Source organism: Orycteropus afer, unplaced genomic scaffold (genome assembly GCF_000298275.1).
Source record: "Orycteropus afer afer isolate SDZICR_OR568_19922 unplaced genomic scaffold, OryAfe1.0 scaffold00080, whole genome shotgun sequence".
Lineage (NCBI taxonomy): Eukaryota > Metazoa > Chordata > Mammalia > Tubulidentata > Orycteropodidae > Orycteropus > Orycteropus afer.
Window position 1 is genome coordinate 10,698,965 of NW_006921667.1, and position 17,182 is coordinate 10,716,146.

Sequence of the window (17,182 nt, forward strand, 5' to 3'; positions counted from 1 at the left end):
CAGGAGAGTATGGAGGGATGGTCACTGGGAAGAGGTAACTATGGGGAGGAAGTGGGAGGGGAGCTGTTGCACTGTAAACTGTGGTCAATGACATGAGACAAAGTATATGTGAACTGCTGTATGGAAAGTGAATTCACTCTGTAAATCTTCACCCAAATTACAATAAATAAAATTAAAAAAAAAATTATTTTCATGTGACTCTATTATAATGACTTTCAAAAAAGCCAAGAGTGTAACATATTAGTATATTTCAAAGAAGACAAACTTGGGAGGAGTCTATCATATCAGTGTCATGTAAGATCGGCCAATGATTTTTCTCCACTTAATCATTTCTTTAACAGTCTCTATTTTTTATCTATACTTCAGAGCAAACTTCCCCCCAAGAGAGACAGCAACTAAGTTATTTCCAATAGTAGTGTTGTGTGTTGGTGAGGTGATTCCAACTCATAGCCATATAGGACAGAGCAGAACTACCCTATGGGGTGTCCAGCACAACCAGAGAACTGGAAAAACAGAATATACTTTGTATCTATACTTAACTAAGGTAAGTAAATGGAATCTAAGGACATGAACTGAATGAGATGGATAATAAAGTAGCATTTTTTTCTAATAGCTTTATCAGGGCAAAATTTCCTTAAAGAAAATGCAGAAAAAGATCCATCTAAAGCTTTCAGATGTAAACTATGAAAAGATCAGATCATGCCTAATGTTAGCAAACTTTAAGAGGAATAATCCAATTTAACCAAATATCATAGCCAGATGTATAAATTACGTGAAATGGTACTTAAATATTATAAAAGATTTAGGGGGTAATCCACAATCCTTGAGGCTTAGGGATGACAGAACATAAACTATTTAAAGAAGATAATGATGCCAATTCAAAAGATACTTTTAAAGAGAGTATTAAATCTTAAAAAAGTGTTACCATTTCTACAGCACAATTATAGATGAGTTTCTCTGCAGTCACACTGTTGATTTCATCAATAAATCTCTGTTTGTCAGAGAAGAAGCGATTCAGCTTTTCTGTAAGTTTTTTGCACATGGTGATGCAAAATTTGTATCGTTCATTCAGATTTTTGACAACTGCAAAAAGTTGAGATGAGAATTTTAGTTTTTCTTCAAAAATAAAAGTACATCGGTATGTATTTTTCCTGCTGATACAAGGAAAGTGACAATAAGTGGGGGGAAAAAATGGCCATGAATCAGATTTTTTTCACATGTTCTCTTTTACAGTTAAGATGGAGAATAAAGCATTCCTGACTTTTCCCTATAAATTAAATGGCAAAACAAACAAACAAAAAAACCCACAAAAACAATCCAGCATCTTTACTCTTTTGATTAAGAATATTTAATAATACAGTGATTCCTCATCAGAATATTTCTTGGGATAATGAGAATAGGGACAACCTAGGTATCCCCAGAGTCACACTGCCATGCTCACGCATACCTTGCTTCACAGCTGTCGATGGGCTTAGCTTCCCGGACTTGATCTGGGATTTGGCAAGATGCAGAGAAGCTGCTAGCAGCTGTGCTGCTTTCATGTATAATACCAGCTGTTCCACCCGCCTGTACAAAGAAGAGGCAGACAGTCATATTTGTGAACAAACTCTCCTACACGTCAGGTCCCCATGAAAATAGTCTTTTTAAGGGAATAGAGTAACATCCTCCTTGATTTTTGTAATGCACAAAGAACCCCTGAAGAGAGAAGTCTTGGCATAGAAAAGGACATGTGGACTCTGAATACAAGAAACACACTCAGATAAAAATAGTTACTTTATCATCAATTATCTTCAACAGTATAATTTACAGGGAAAAGGTAATGCTAAAGTTGCATAATCTGAGTCACGATTCATATGGTAAAATCTAGTACAATTAAATAATTTAGATTCACTACTCCCCTGAGGCTTTCAATATTGAGACATGATCTTCAGTGGGTGATGATTTCTACATCTCAAACACAAGTTTACAGAAAGCATCAAGAATCTGGCAAGGAATAACAAATGGGGCACCTACCCCCAGTCTTTGCTCAGTTGGCTGATCTGGTCCACAACCACACTCTCTTGAATCTGGTACAAAGAGACAGCAGATGTGCACAGTTCTGGGTTTCCTCCCCGCATGGCTGTCAGATCCAGGACGCACTCAGTAAACATCAGCATCAAATTCAGATGGCGTAAGGTGTCTGTGTGTTCTCGCTGCAGCAAAAGAATTTTTCTTAGAGATTTTCAGAATAATAGGTACCTACTCATTTCTGTACATAAACCATAAAACACAAAACAAAACACCAAACTCACTGCCATCGAGTTGAATCTGACTTACAGCAAGCCCCACTGGGTTTCCAAGGCTATAAATCTTTACTGAAGCAGACTGCCTTATCTTTCTCAAGCAGAGCAGCTGATGGGTTCAAATCATGGACCTTTTGGTTAGTAGCCAAATGCCTTAACTGTATAGACCATATAGACCATAGCCATTACTATGGTTTTCTATACGTATTTTGACGAGAATGATCAAAGGAGATTCAGATTTTTAAACTTCTTTAGTGAGAAAATAAACATAAATAAAAATATGGGTCTGTGCATGTGTTTGGTGAATGTATCAGCGCACCCACAAAAGTAAGCTTCAAAGATATAAGGTCACTGCTTTTACCAGAAAAAACTGAAATACTAAGTGATTAAATCAAGATACATGAGACAAAAACATGACAAAATAGGTATTAATCTTAGATAGTTTAGTGTATTCTACTGACTTACTCTAATTTTACCAAAACAAAACCAAACTCACTGCCATTGAGTAGGATCCGACTCATAGTGACCCCTCCTTGGGTCTCCGAGGCAGTATCACTACAGAAGTAGATTGCCCCATCTTCCTTCTGGTGGGTTTGCACTGCCAGCCTTCAGTCAAATGCCTTAGGCACTATACCACCAGAGCTCCCACTACAATTTTAGAGATGCTTTAATTTTAATTTCACCAATAATTTTGGTGTTTCAGTTAACCAAATTATTAGAACGAATATCAAAGCTTTAAGTTTCTGTGTGTGATGACCTCTTCATCTAGACATATCAGCATTCAGAGAGATGTCATTTAAAATTGATTTTTAAAATTAATGTTTTCAGAATTCTTTTTTAGTTATATATATATTTTGAAATCTCAAATAAGACTAAAAGTGTCTCACCCTCCTTTTTAAAAAAATTATTGTTGTCATTTGAGTGCAAATATATAAAGCAGATTCGTTTTACTCTCAACAGTTCATACACATTTTGTTTCAAGTCACTGATTACAATCCCAACAATAAACAGTTCTCCTCTCAACTCTTCCCTGTGACTACCCCTAGCCTTGTGCCCTTCTTATCTATGCACTCCTCTACGTTCAGCTTTCCTGCTATGCAAATGTGCCCTTCTGATCTCTCACAGTTGACTGATCTAAGGAGTGCCACCTAGGAGCTCTGGTGGCATAGGGTTCCTAAGGCATTTGACTGCTAATCTGAAGGCTGGCGGTTCAACCCGACCAAGCCACTCCTCAGAAGGAAGCCTGGGCAATCTACTTCTGTAGAGATATCACTTTGGAAACCTAATGAGGGGTTGCTATGAGTCGGAACTGACTCGATGGCAGTGAGTTTGGTTTTTTTGGTATCCAAGACAGAAAAATAAACCAAGCAACTTTTAAAAGTCTCTCCTTTGTGACAGAATATCAGACTCCATGTTCCAACACATTGGATCACATGACATAATGAATTTATATCTAATATAGCAAAGAATGAAGTAACTCTGAGAATTGTTTTTCTACTCTCAATCCCCATATTTGACATATTTTCAAAATTAGTACTATGTTGTTGTTAGGTGCCATCGAGTCATCTCCAACTCATAGCTACCCTATGTGCAGTACAACAAAACTTCCCGGTCCAGTGTCAGCTCCATGATCCTTGCTATACCCAAGCCCATCATTGTACCCACTGTATCAATCCATCTCATTGAAGGCCTTTCTCTTTTTTGTTGACCCTTCACCTTAGCAAGCATAATATCGTTCTCCAGGGAATGGTTCCTTCTGATAACATGACCAAAGTAGGTCAAATGAAGTCTGCCATTCTCACTTCCAAGGAGCATTCCTGCTGCACTTCTTCCAGGACAGATTTGCTAGTTCTTCTGACAGAGTCCATGGTACTTTCAGTATTTTTCACCAACACCACAACTCAAAAGCATTAACTCTTCTTCGGTTTCCTTATTCACTGTCCAGCTCTCACATGCATATGAGGTGAATAAAAATACCACGGATTGGGTTAGGCACACCTTAGTCTTCACAGAGATATCTTTGCTCTTTATCACTTGAAAGAGGTCTTTTGCAGCAGATTTGCCCAATAGAGTAAGTCTTCTGATGTCCTGACTGCTGCTTCCAGTGGTGTTGATTGTAGAACTAAGAAATATGAAGTCTTTGACAACTTTAATCTTTTCTCCATTTATCAAGATGCTGCTTATTGGTCCAGTTGTAAGAATTTTTGTTTTCTTTAGACTGAGGTGTAATACAGACTGCAGACTGTAGTCTTCAATCTACATTAGCTAGTACTTCAAGTCATCCTCACTTTCAACAAGCAAAGCTGTATCCTCAGCATATCGTAGGCTGTTCATGAGTCTTCCTCCAATCCTGATGCCACATTCTCCTTCATACAAATCCAGCTTCTCGGATTATTTGCTCAGCATACAGTTTGAAAAAGAATGGTGAAAGGATTCAACCCTGATGTACTCCCTTCCTGATTTTAAGTGATACAGTATCACCTTGCTCTGTTTGAACAACAGCCTCCTGGTCTATGTATAGGTTCCTTATGAGTACAATTAAGTGTTCTGGAATTCCCATTCCTCTCCATGTTATCCATAATTTGTTATGATCCACACAATCAAATGTTTTTGCATAGTCAATAAAACATAAGTAAACATCTTTCTGGTATTCTTTGCTTATAAGCCAAGATCCATCTGACATCAACAATGATATCCCTCATTCCACGTCCTCTTCTGAATCCAGCTTGCATTTCTGGAAGTTCTCTGTCAACATACTGCTGCTACCATTTTTGAATTATCTTCAGCAAGATTTTACTTAGGTGGATACTAATGACATTGCTTGGTAATTTTCACATTCTGTGGAATCATCTTTCTCTTTGGTATGGGTACAAATATGGATCTCTTCCAGGCAGTTGGCCAGGTAGTTGCTTCCAAATCTCTTGGCATATCTGAGTGAGTACCTTCAGTGAGGTATCCATTTGTTGAAACATCTCAATGGGTATTCCATCAATTCCTAGAGCCTTGTTCTTCACCAATTCCTTCTGTGCAGCTCTGACTTCTTCCTTCAATACCAGTGGCTCTTGATATGACACATCCTGAAATGGATGAACATCGAGCAATTCTTTTTGGTACAGTGACTCTGTGTATTCCTTCCATCTTCTTTTGATGTTTCTGGCATAATTCAATATTTTGCCCATAGAATCTTTCAATATTGCAACTCGAGGCATGAATTTTTTCTTCAGTTCTTTGAGCTGGAGAAATGCTGAGTGTGTGCTTCCCTTTTGGTTTTCTAATTCCAGATCTTTTCACATTTCATTATAATAACTGACTTTGTCTTTTTGAGCTGCTCTTTGAAATCTTCTGTTCTGCTCTTTTATCTTGTCATTTCTTCCATTTGCTTTAGATACTCTTCACACAAGAGCAAGTTTCACAGCTCTTCTGACATCCATTTCGGTCTTTTCTTCTTTTCCTGTCTTTTAAATGACCTTTTGCTTTCTCTTCATGGATGATGTTCTTCATGTCATCCCACAATTCTTCCAGTTTTCGGTCACTGGTGTTCAATGCATCATATCTATTCTTTAGATGGTCTCTAAATTCAGGAGGGATATACTCAAGGTCATATTTTAGCTCTTGTGTACTTATTTTAATCATCTTCAACTTCAACTTGCATATGAGCAGTTGACAGTCTATTCCACAATCAGCTCCTAGCCTTGTTTTGGCTGAAGATATTGAGCTTTTCTATCATCTCTTGCCACAGATGTAGTCAATGTGATGCCTGTGTACCCCATCTGGCAAAGTCCACATGTATAGCTGCCATTTGTGCTGTTGAAAAAAGGTATTTGTAATGAGTAAGTCATTGGTCCTGCAAAATTCTATCATGTGATCTCCAGTGATATTTCTATCACCAAGGCCAAATTTTCCAACTACCAGTAATTCTTCTTTGTTTCCAATTTTTGCATTCCAATCACCAGTAATAATCAGTACATCTTGACTGCATGTTCAGTCAATTTCTGATTGCAGAAGTTGGTAACAATCTTCAGTTTCCTCATCTTTGGCTTTCGTGGTTGGTGCATAAATTTGATAGTAGTAGTATTAATTGGCCTTCCCTGTAGGAGTATGGATATTATCTTATCACTGACAGCACTGTACTTAAGGATAGATCTTGAAACATTCTTTGTGGTGATGAATGCCATGCCGTTCTTCAGTTTATCATTTTCGGCCCAGTAGATCATATGGTTGTCTGATTCAAAATGGCCAAAACCAGTCCATTTCAGCTCACTAATGCCTAGGATATCAATATTTATGCATTCCATTTTTGACAACTTCAAATTGTCCTAGATTCATACTTTGTACATTCCATGTTCCAATTTTCAATGGATGTTCCCAGCTGTTTCTTCTCATTTTGAGTTGTGCCACATCAGTAAATGGATGTCCCAAAAGCTCTACTCTATCCACATCATTAAGCTCAGCTCTACTCTGAGAAGGCAGCTCTTTCCCAGTTGTATTTTGAGTCCTTCCAACTTGAGGGGTCGGTGAAGCTCATCTTCTGGCACTGTATCGGCAATGTTTCAGGGCTATTTATAAAGTTTTCCAGTAATACATCAGACAAGGTTTCACTGCTATTCATAAGGTTTTCACTGGCCAATTCTTTGAGAAGTGGATGGCCTCTTCCTTCTTCCGAGTCTGTCTTACTCTAGAAGCTCTGGTGAAACCTGTCTACCATTGGTAATCTTGTTGGCATTTGAAACACCAGTGGCATAGCCTCCAGCCTCACAGCAACTCACAAGCCACCACAGTACAACTGACAGGCTACTAAAATTAGTGTAAAAACACTACTGAAATTGTGCATGCAATATTTTACAACTTTTATGTCAAATATTTATTTTCATTCTCATTGATACAAAACAGAAATTTTAGAGGGCTTACATGAAAACAGATATTGTTCTTTCGTTAGCCTGGGGAGTTGATCATTTTAATTTAAAACTCAAGATAAATTAGTACTGTGTCTAGGGACTAAGGACACACTATTTAGTCCAGTGAGATATGGAATTGTTCCAGAGCTGAGATATGGAATTGAGTTGGCACAGTCTTTGAAACTATAAAATTAACTTTTCTTATTCTTAATTTGTGTTCTGCCCTGTAGAACTGGCTCCTGAGAAGCAAAGTCTTATGCTACAAATGGGTGGATCCAGTCTGCTCAAAAGGTGTATTTATCAGTGTTAATAGCAAGACTGGTTTATTTTTTTTAAGCCTAAGATTTAAGTGTATTATTTTATCTTATGAAAAAAAAGCAAACTCTTGAGAATAAAATTTTATAATTTTAGGACAAAAATTATGTTTTAAATATCCTATAAGCAGTAAATAAACTTCAGATAAAAAAATAAAGAACACCCACTTTCGTCGTTGCTGTTAAACACAGAACTAAGAATTAGGCAAGAAAAAAGAGTCATCAAAATTGGAAAGGGAAAAGTAAAACCATTTCAAGTTACTGACAACATGATGCTAAATATAGTAGTCTCAAAGAATCCACAAACAGACTAGTAGAGCTAGTAGTAAATTAATTCAGCAAAGTTGCAGAGTACACGATTAACTAGCAAAAATCAGCTGTGTTTCGATACACCAGCAATGAACAAGGTGAAAGGAAATTAAGCAAATAGCCTCATTTACAACATCATCTAAAGAATACAATATGTAGGAATAAATTTAATCAGGGAGTAAAAGATTGCGACACTGCTGAAAGTAAAGACCAAAACAAATGGAAAAACATGTTGTGTTTATAGATTGAATGACTTAATATTGTTAGATGTCAATACTATCCAAAGCAATCTATAGATTTTTTTGCAGCAGTAGAAAAGCTGATCCTCAAATTCATCAGAATTCACAAGAACTCCAAGGAGCCCTAAAAAGCCAAAATAATCTTGAAAAAGAACAAAGCAGAAGGACTCACATTTCCCAACTTCAAAACATGATATAAACCAAACTAAACCAGTTCCCATCAAATCAATTCTGACTCAGGATGACTCGTATTCAGAGTAGAACTACCCTCCATAGGGCTTTCAGTGGCTGACATTTCAGGAGCAGATTGACACATCTTTCTTCTGAGGGGCCTCTGGGTGGACTCAAAGCACCAACCTTTGGTTAGCAGTTACGCATTTAACCATTTGCACCACTCAGAGACTCCAAAACATACTATATAACTACAGTAACCAAAACAGTGTGGTAGTGGTATATGGACAGAAATACAGACAAACAGAATAGAATTGATAGTCTAGAAATAAACATCTGTGTTTAACTGATTTTGAGAAGAATGTCGAGTCCACTCAAGGAGGAAAAAGTAATCTCTTCAATAAATGGTGCTGCAACAACTTATCTCCACATGCAAAAAAATGAAGCTGAACCAATGCCTCACATCATATATAAAACCTAACAAAAAACCAATGATCTAAATGTAAGAGCTAAAACCTTAAAACTCTTAAGAGAAAACATAGGTGTAAAACTCCAAGACCTTGGTTTTATGAATAGAATTTTAGATATACACCAAAACCACAAGTAACGAAAGAAAAAATAGGTATATTAGATTTCATCAAAATTAAAAACTTTGTGTATCAAAGGACATTATCAAGGAATTCAAAAGACAACATGTGGAAGAAAATACTGAGAAACCACGTATCTGATAAGGATTTAATATCCAGAATATATAAAGAATTCCTACAACTCAACAACAAAAGAGAATCCACCCAATTAAAAAATAGACAATAAACTTGAATAGCTATTTTTCCAAAGAAATACACAAATGGCCAATGAGCATATGAAAAGATGAGCATGAAAATCAAAACCACAATGAAAATACCACTACATACCCCCACAGGGTGGCTATTATTAGGGGGAAAAAAATAGAAATTAACATGTATTGGGGAGGATGCCATTGTTGGTGGGGATGTAAAATGGTGCAGCCACTAAGAAAAAGTTTGGCAGTTCCTCAAAGAGTTAAACATAAAATTACCATATGGTGTAGCAATTTCATTCCTAGGTATATACCCCAAAAGACTCTAAGCAGGGACTCAAGCATATACTTGTACACCACTGTTCACAGCAACATTATTCATAATAGTCAAAAGGTGGAAACAACCAAATATCCATCAACAAGATGAACAGATAATCAAAAAGTGGTTTATACATGCAATTAAGTATTCTTCAGCCGTAGAGAGAAATGAAATTCTGATATAACATGGATCAACCTTGAAAACATTATGTTGAGTGAAACAAGTCAGACAGAAAAGGACAAATACGGCATGATTCCATTTATATGAAATATCTAGAACAGGCAAATGTCGACACAAACATTTATTAGTCCTAAAATGGTTACTGGGGCTGGAAATAGGTGAGAATTGGAGTTACTGATGAAGGGGTAACTGAGGCTCTGTTTGGGGGTCATGTACAACTTTTAGAACTGGACAATGGTGATGGCTGCCTAACATGGTGAAAGTAATGAATGTTACTGAATTGTACACTTAAAAGTGTTTAAAATGGTGACTTTTCTGTTATTTTTATTTTACCACAATTAATCTATATAAATATTATATATATAATATATATATATATATATATATATTATATATATATAAGAGAACAAAATACAGCACTTTCTATGAATCAAAACTTGTTCTATATAAGCACCATTGTCAACATTACTTTGAAAATGTATGAGCAATTTTAACCATATAGAAAGAAAAAGTAAGTTAAAGAGAGAGGGAAAAAAAAATTAAATTGTTTGCCAGTATTTTGCTCTTTTGTCATCACTAAAACATTCTCATATAGCGTCAAAAATTATATGAGCAAACACAACAGTCTTTACCTCCATCAGTGTCTCCTCAGGCAGTTCAGGAGCTTCAAAGGTGATGAGCCCTTCTAAGCTGGGGGGTGAAGCACCATAAGGCATGTATTTCAGGCTGGGAGCTGCCTCTGCTTGTGGAGGGGAAGATCCTGAACACATCTCAGGTGGGGAGCCCATACACACACGGCCACTTGCAGAGCAAAGAGAGCCTCCAGAGCTGTTGAACCCCACTGCAAGGAAACAGAACACACAGAGCAGTTTCCTGAGTTAGTTCATGAAGTTAGGTGCTTTTGCATCTACTTCTACTTTCATTTACTGAATAAAATCCATTATTAATAATGAAGGATATGGTAAAAGTCAGTGATCCTCCAATTTGAGACTATCAATAGTTTATCTCTTTTCACGCTCACCCATCTGTCAGCTTGTTGTACTATGGTAGCCTGCATGTTGCTGTCATGCTAAAAGCTATGCTGGTAGTATTTCCAATACTAGCATGGTCATCTATGGTAAATAGATTTCAGCCAAACTTCTAGACCAAGACAGACTAGGAAGAAAGGCCTGGCGAGATCTACTTCTGAAATTTAGCCAATGAAAACATCAGGCAGGACTGATCGTTGGAGGACAACATTGTGTTTGGTGAAGCAGAGGGCCAGTAAGGATGAGAGATACACTCAGTGAGATGGGCTGGTGTAACAGATGTGATGATGGGCTAAAACATGCTGGTAATTGTGAGGAGGATGCAAGACCAGGCAACATTTTATTCTATCGGACATAAGATCACCATAAATAGGAGATAACTTGGTAACAGCTGATGTCATCATCATCAATCATCATCATCATCAAATGTATATTTTACAGTACTCATCATAGCTACTCTTTTTATATTGTCTTATATAAGTTTTTATCACATACATTCTTCCATTATGCTCCACAGTTCTGATAATTATAAAATGTATTATATGCTAATGGGTCACACTAAATCTATGTATATAATTTCCTTAGCTAGTCCTTTAACTTGGGGCATTTATACTATGTCAAATTTTCTTATATTACAATGACACTGTAATGAAATATATGTAGTTTTTCCTTTCTCTTGAATGATTTCTTTGTGATAAATACCCCAAAGTAAAATAAATGGGAATGAGTTTACCACTGGTCAAATATTATAAAGATTCCTAAAAATTGCCACACTGCCTTCTAAAGCAGTAGTCAGTAAGCACACGGATCCCACTACAATCTCAACAATGTGTGCTACAAGTTTTTTAAAAAGTCTGCTTAGTTAATAAATATAAAATGTTACTTCCTTATAATGGTATTTTCTTATTTAAAATGGTACTTTATTATTTCTTATTAAAGAATTTTAATAATCTTAAAAATAAGATTATTAGCTCTACTTCCTCTATTATCTACTTATGTCTTTTGCTTATTAACCTATTAAAATCTTGATTAGTAACTTAGTTACCATAAAAACCAAACCAAACTCAATGCTGTCGAGTCAGATCCGACTCATAGCCACCCCTCTTTGGGTGTCTGAGGCAATATCACTTCAGAAGCTGATTGCCCAATCTTCCTTCTGAGGAGTGGCTGGTGTGTTTGAACCACCAGCCTTCTGGTTAGCAGTCAAATGCCTTAGGCACTACACCACCGCAGCTCTCTTAGTTAGCATAAGAAAACTTGAGAGATACAAGGTATAATATATAACACAATATCAAACTAACTGATTTCAAGTTTAATCTAAATACTTAATTTTTTAAAATTTTTGGTATTAATAGCCTGCTTATATTGAGTTGTTAGCTGTCATCGTGTCAACTCTGACTGATAGAGATCTACATACAATACAACAAATCACTGACCAGTCCTACATCATCTTCGCAATTGCCATAGCATTTCTAGTCCATCACCGTAGCTACTTTGCCAATCCATCTCACTAAAGTCTCCCATGCACTCATTGGCCTTTTGGTTTATCAAACATAATGCCCTTCTCTAGTGACTGATACCTCCTGATGATATGTCCAAAGCAAGTGAGTTAGATGATATTTTGTGAGATCCTTACAGTTTTCATTGGTTATTTATTTTTTACAAAAGAGATCACCAAGCCTTTCTGTCTTAGTCTGGAAGCTCTACTAAAACCTGTCTACCATGGCTGACCCTGCTGGTTCTTGAAACACCAGAAGCATAGCAGCCAGCATCATGGCAACATGCAAGCCACCACAGTATAACCAACTGACAGAAGACTGGCAGACTGAGAGAGTATGGTTGATAAGCCAAATCTATTAACCAGTCTAAATGTATACAGGATTAAGTACAAAGACTGGGACCCAAAGTATAAAAATGTACCAAAAATTCTATTATTCTAAAAAAATCTGTTGGATCCACTATAATAAGCCCTTAATATAAGCTGAAAAGCACTTTATGTGCATAGCTGCTTCATCATGGGGAATTCACATTCATATTATAGTAGTACCATACTATCCTATATACATTATAGCATTTTTACTTTTCAAAATTTTAAAAATAAATGTTGCCTCATGTATTCCTTATAACCCCTGTAAAGTAAAGGAAGGAGTTAATCTCTATTTCACTGGTAAGAAAACTGAAGCCCAGAGAGATTAAGTGACTTTTCTAAGTTATAGCACTAAGTCCTTTTCAGAACATTACACTCCAAATACTAGCTGAAGGTTGTAATAACACCTTACCTGAAGTTGGTCTTGTTCGAAGGACCATATGGGTACAAGTAGGGGCTGTGGCACTGTGTGGAGGAGAACCTACAGTGAACAGAACAGCCCTAGAACTTGCTGTTGCTCCCATAGGAGGTGTCAGTACAATGCCACAGGCTCCTGCAGGAGGTACAAAAAGTTTACAGAATAGTACATTACACCTTGATAATGTTTATCTCTGGGTGTGGGATTATATTGAGGCTTTCATTTATATGAGTTATTTTTTTTCAAAAAAGCATTTATTACTCTCAAAATCAGAAAATTCAATATAGTATATTCATTACAAATAATTTATAATAGCAAGTAAAGAGACTGAATCAGTAATAAAAACCTTGGAGGGAAACCAAGAAAAGCCTATGACAAGATGGCTTCACTGGGGAATTCTATCAAGCATGTAGGAATGAAACAACACTAATCCTGTTCTAATTCTTCCAAAGAGTAGAAGAAAGAAAGAGTATTTTCTAACTCTTTCTATGAAGCCAACAGACAAAGACACCAGAAGAAAAGAAAACTCCATACAAATATCCCTTATGAATATAACAAAATCTTATCAAACCCACTGCCATCAAGTCAATTCCAACTCATAGCAACCTTATAGGACAGAGCAGAACCACCCATTGAGTTTCCAAGGCTATAAATCTTTACAGAAGTAAACTGCCTCATCTTTCTCCCATGGAACTGCTGGTGAGTTTGAATTACCGACCTTCTGGTTAGCAGCCCAATGCTTTAACCACAGTGCCACCAAAGCTCCTCTTATGAATCTAAATACCAAAATTCTCAACAAAATATTAGCAAACAGAATCTAACAACTAACAACATATTAATAGAATTATACATCATAATCAAGTGAGAGTTATTCTAGGAATGCAAGGTTGGTTCAACATTAGAAAATCAGTCAATGTAATACACCATATTAACAGAACAAAGGAAAAGAAGAACCACATGATTAGCTCAATCGATGCAGAAAAGGCATTCATTAAATTTAGCACCATTTCTTAAATAAAAATATTTTTAACAAAATAGGAATTAAAAGGGAAATCCCACAACATGATTAAAAGCATTTATGAAAAACCAACAGCCAATATTACACTCAATGAAGAAAAGACTGAGATTGCTCCTCCTGAAAACATGAACAAATCAAGGAAACCCACTCTCACCACTCCAATTCAATAATGTACTAGAAGGCCTAGTCAGAACCGTAAGGTAAGAAAAAAGAAATAAAAGATATCCAAATTGGAAAGGAAGAAGTAAAACTATCTCTTTCCACAGATGACATGGTCCTACATATAGACAATACAAAAGCATCTTAATAAAAAGCTTTTAAAACTGATGCAGGAATTTAGCCACATTGCAGGATACAAGGTATACACAAAAACCAGGATACAAGGTACACACAAAAACCACCTAAGTTTCTATACACACACAATGAGAAATTTGGAAAGAAGATTAAGAAAACAACTCCATTTAACAATAGCATCTACGAAAATAAAATACCTAGGGATAAAGGATAAATTTACCCAAGGGATGTCAAAGACTTATATGATGAAAATCATAAAACACTGCTGAAACAAAATAAAGACCTAAACAGATGGAAAGACATCCCGTACTATGGACTGGAAGACTTAATATAGTCAAGATGTCAATATAGGCTGTCCCCAGATTAGAAATGAGTTTTGTACCCAAGTCTGTATTTAAGCTGAATTTATATCTAAGCTGAACAGTTAGGTATGGTTCATATCTAGTGTCAGTCAAACATTGCCTTAGCAAATAGTATACAGTGTACTTTTCATGCATAAAAAACATACTTCCAGATACACTAAGACATATTTAACATACTGCAATAATAATAATATAATACAGCAATAATAATAATAATAATGTTATGATGTACATTGCATAGTAGCACCCATCTGTTATTATAAATCCACTGTTATGTACCTTGGGCTGGTAAGATGTAGGCAGCTGTGGCCAGCTGCTGCCTTGGCAAGCTGGACAAGATCTAGGAGACAGTAGTGTTGTTGAAACAACAGGATCCGGGGCTGATGGGCCTGATGCTTTTCTACGGTGACTTCCAGGCAGTGTACAATAAAGTCGACATGTGCTATATGACCATGCCACCCAAGTATTGCCACATGCACACTTTCTACAGGTGAGGGGCAGGGCCTAGACCTCAGTCACTGTGGAGTGAGGTGTGACTAGCCAGCAGTGGGGAGAGAACCCAGGCTGGGTTCCAATTCCTTCTGCCACTGATTACTGACAGGCTGCATCCTCTGAGTTCACCTTTATTCATGCTGTGTCTTAAGGCCTTGTGCTCAGTAAATGTCACTTTCCTTCTTTCCTATCTCTTACCTAATCAGTTTCACAAGAGACTGCAGCCTGAGGAAGAATGAATTAGAACTTGGAGGAAGAAACTGACAGATTTCGATATCTACCTTGTTCTTAACAGAATTCTGGTACTTGTTCATTTAATGATCCAGGAATTGTTACTGGATGCTTTATGGGAGTTGGTTCACGACTATGGGTTGTACATTAAGTTGGATGTTTGTAACTTGGGGACTGCCTGTATTACCCAAAGTGATGTACATATACAACACAATTCTGATCAAAATTCTAACAGATTATTTATAGAAATAGAAAACTGAACCCTCAATTTTACCCTCATGTAAGGACAAGAGACCCCAAATAGCCAAAATAATTTTGAAGAAGAAAAAGGAGGAGGCCTCACACTTCCTGGCTTCAAAACATATGATGCAGCTACAGTAATCAAAACAGCCTGGTACTGGTTTAATCAACAGATACACAGACCAAAGGATTAGAATTGAAAGCCCAGATATAAATCCTAACATCTCTGGTCAACTAATTTTTGACAAGGTAGCCAAATCCATTCAATGGGGGAAGGAACAGGCTCTTCAACAAACGGTACTGGCAAAATTTGATTTCTACATGCAGAAAAGTGAAACGAGATCCATACCTCATACTATACACAAAAACTTATTCAAAATGGATCAAGGACATAATCTAGTATCTAAAATACACAGAAAACTTCTACAACTAAACACCAAAAAGATAAATAACCCAATAAAAAATTGGGCAAAAGCCATGAATAGACACTTCACCAACGAGGATATTCAAATGGCCAACAGACACATGAAAAGACGTTCAACATCATTAGTTGTAAGAGAAATGCAAATAAAAACCACAATGAAATAACATTTCACTTCCATTAGAAAGGAGTCCTGGTAGTGTAGTGGTTTAGGCATTTGGCTGCTAACTAAAAGGTCGGCGATTAAAACCCACTAGCCTCTCCACAGAATAAAGATGAAGTGGTCAGCTTCTGTAAAGATTTACAGCCTTGGAAACCCAATAGGGGTCACTATGAGTCAGAACTGACTTGGTGGCAGTGAGTTTTTTTTTTGTTTTTTTTTTAATGCCAGTGAGGATGACACAGATTTAAAGAAAGAAGAAAGAAAGAAACAACCCAGATAATAAGTGTTGGAGAGGATGTGGATAAACTGGAACCTTCATTCATTGCTGATGTTGTTATTGTTCTTAGGTGCCATTGAGTTGTTTCTGACACATAGCAACCCCATGCACAGCAGAACAAAACACTGCCCGATCCCGTGCCAGCTCCACGATCCCTGCTATACTTGAGCCCATCATTGCAGTCACCGTGTCAATCCATCTCGTTGAAGGCCAACCCCTCTCTCGTCAACCCTCCACCCTACCAAGCATGACATTCTTCTCCAAGGAATGGTCCCTTCTGACAACATGACCAAAATAGGTGAGACAAAGTCTGGCCATTCTTGCTTCCAAGGACCATTTCAGGTATACTTCCTCCAGGACAGATCTGTTACTTCTTTTAGCAGTCCATGGTACTTTCAGCATTCTTTGCCAGCACCACAACTCAAAAGCATCAATACTTCTTTGGTCTTCCTTATTCATTGTCCAGCTCTCACATGTATACGAGGCAATTGGAAATATCATGGCTTGTGTCAGGCGCACCTTAGTCCTCAAGGAGACATCCTTGCTCCTCAGCACTTGAAAAGTTCCTTTGTGGTTGACTTTCCCAATGCTACATGTCGTCTAATGTCCTGACTGCTGCTTCCATTGACATCGAACCAAGCAACGTGAACTCTTTGACAACCTCAACCTTCTCTCCATTTATTGTGATGCTGCTCATTGGTCTAGTTGTGATGATTTTTATTTTCTTTATATTGAGACATAATCCATGCTGCAGACTGTATTCTTCAACCTTCATCACTAAGGGTGTCAAGTCATCCTCACTTTCAGCAAGCAAAGTTGTATCATCTGCATATCTCAGGTTGTTAATGATTCTTCCTCCAATCCTGATGCCATGTTTTTCTTCA

General features: G+C 37.0%; 1 protein-coding gene across 1 annotated transcript in view; it reads right to left on the minus strand.

Moving 5' to 3' along the window:
• ULK2 (unc-51 like autophagy activating kinase 2) overlaps positions 1–17,182 on the minus strand; it is a 241,121-nt gene that overhangs the window by 6,973 nt on the left and 216,966 nt on the right. Inside the window, exons 20-24 of the mRNA XM_007941497.2 lie at positions 12,795–12,944; positions 10,120–10,328; positions 2,014–2,192; positions 1,448–1,566; positions 926–1,083 (exon numbers count right to left, since the gene is read on the minus strand). Of these exons, the coding sequence (XP_007939688.1) occupies positions 926–1,083; positions 1,448–1,566; positions 2,014–2,192; positions 10,120–10,328; positions 12,795–12,944 (815 nt within the window). The remainder of the gene's footprint in view (positions 1–925; positions 1,084–1,447; positions 1,567–2,013; positions 2,193–10,119; positions 10,329–12,794; positions 12,945–17,182) is intronic.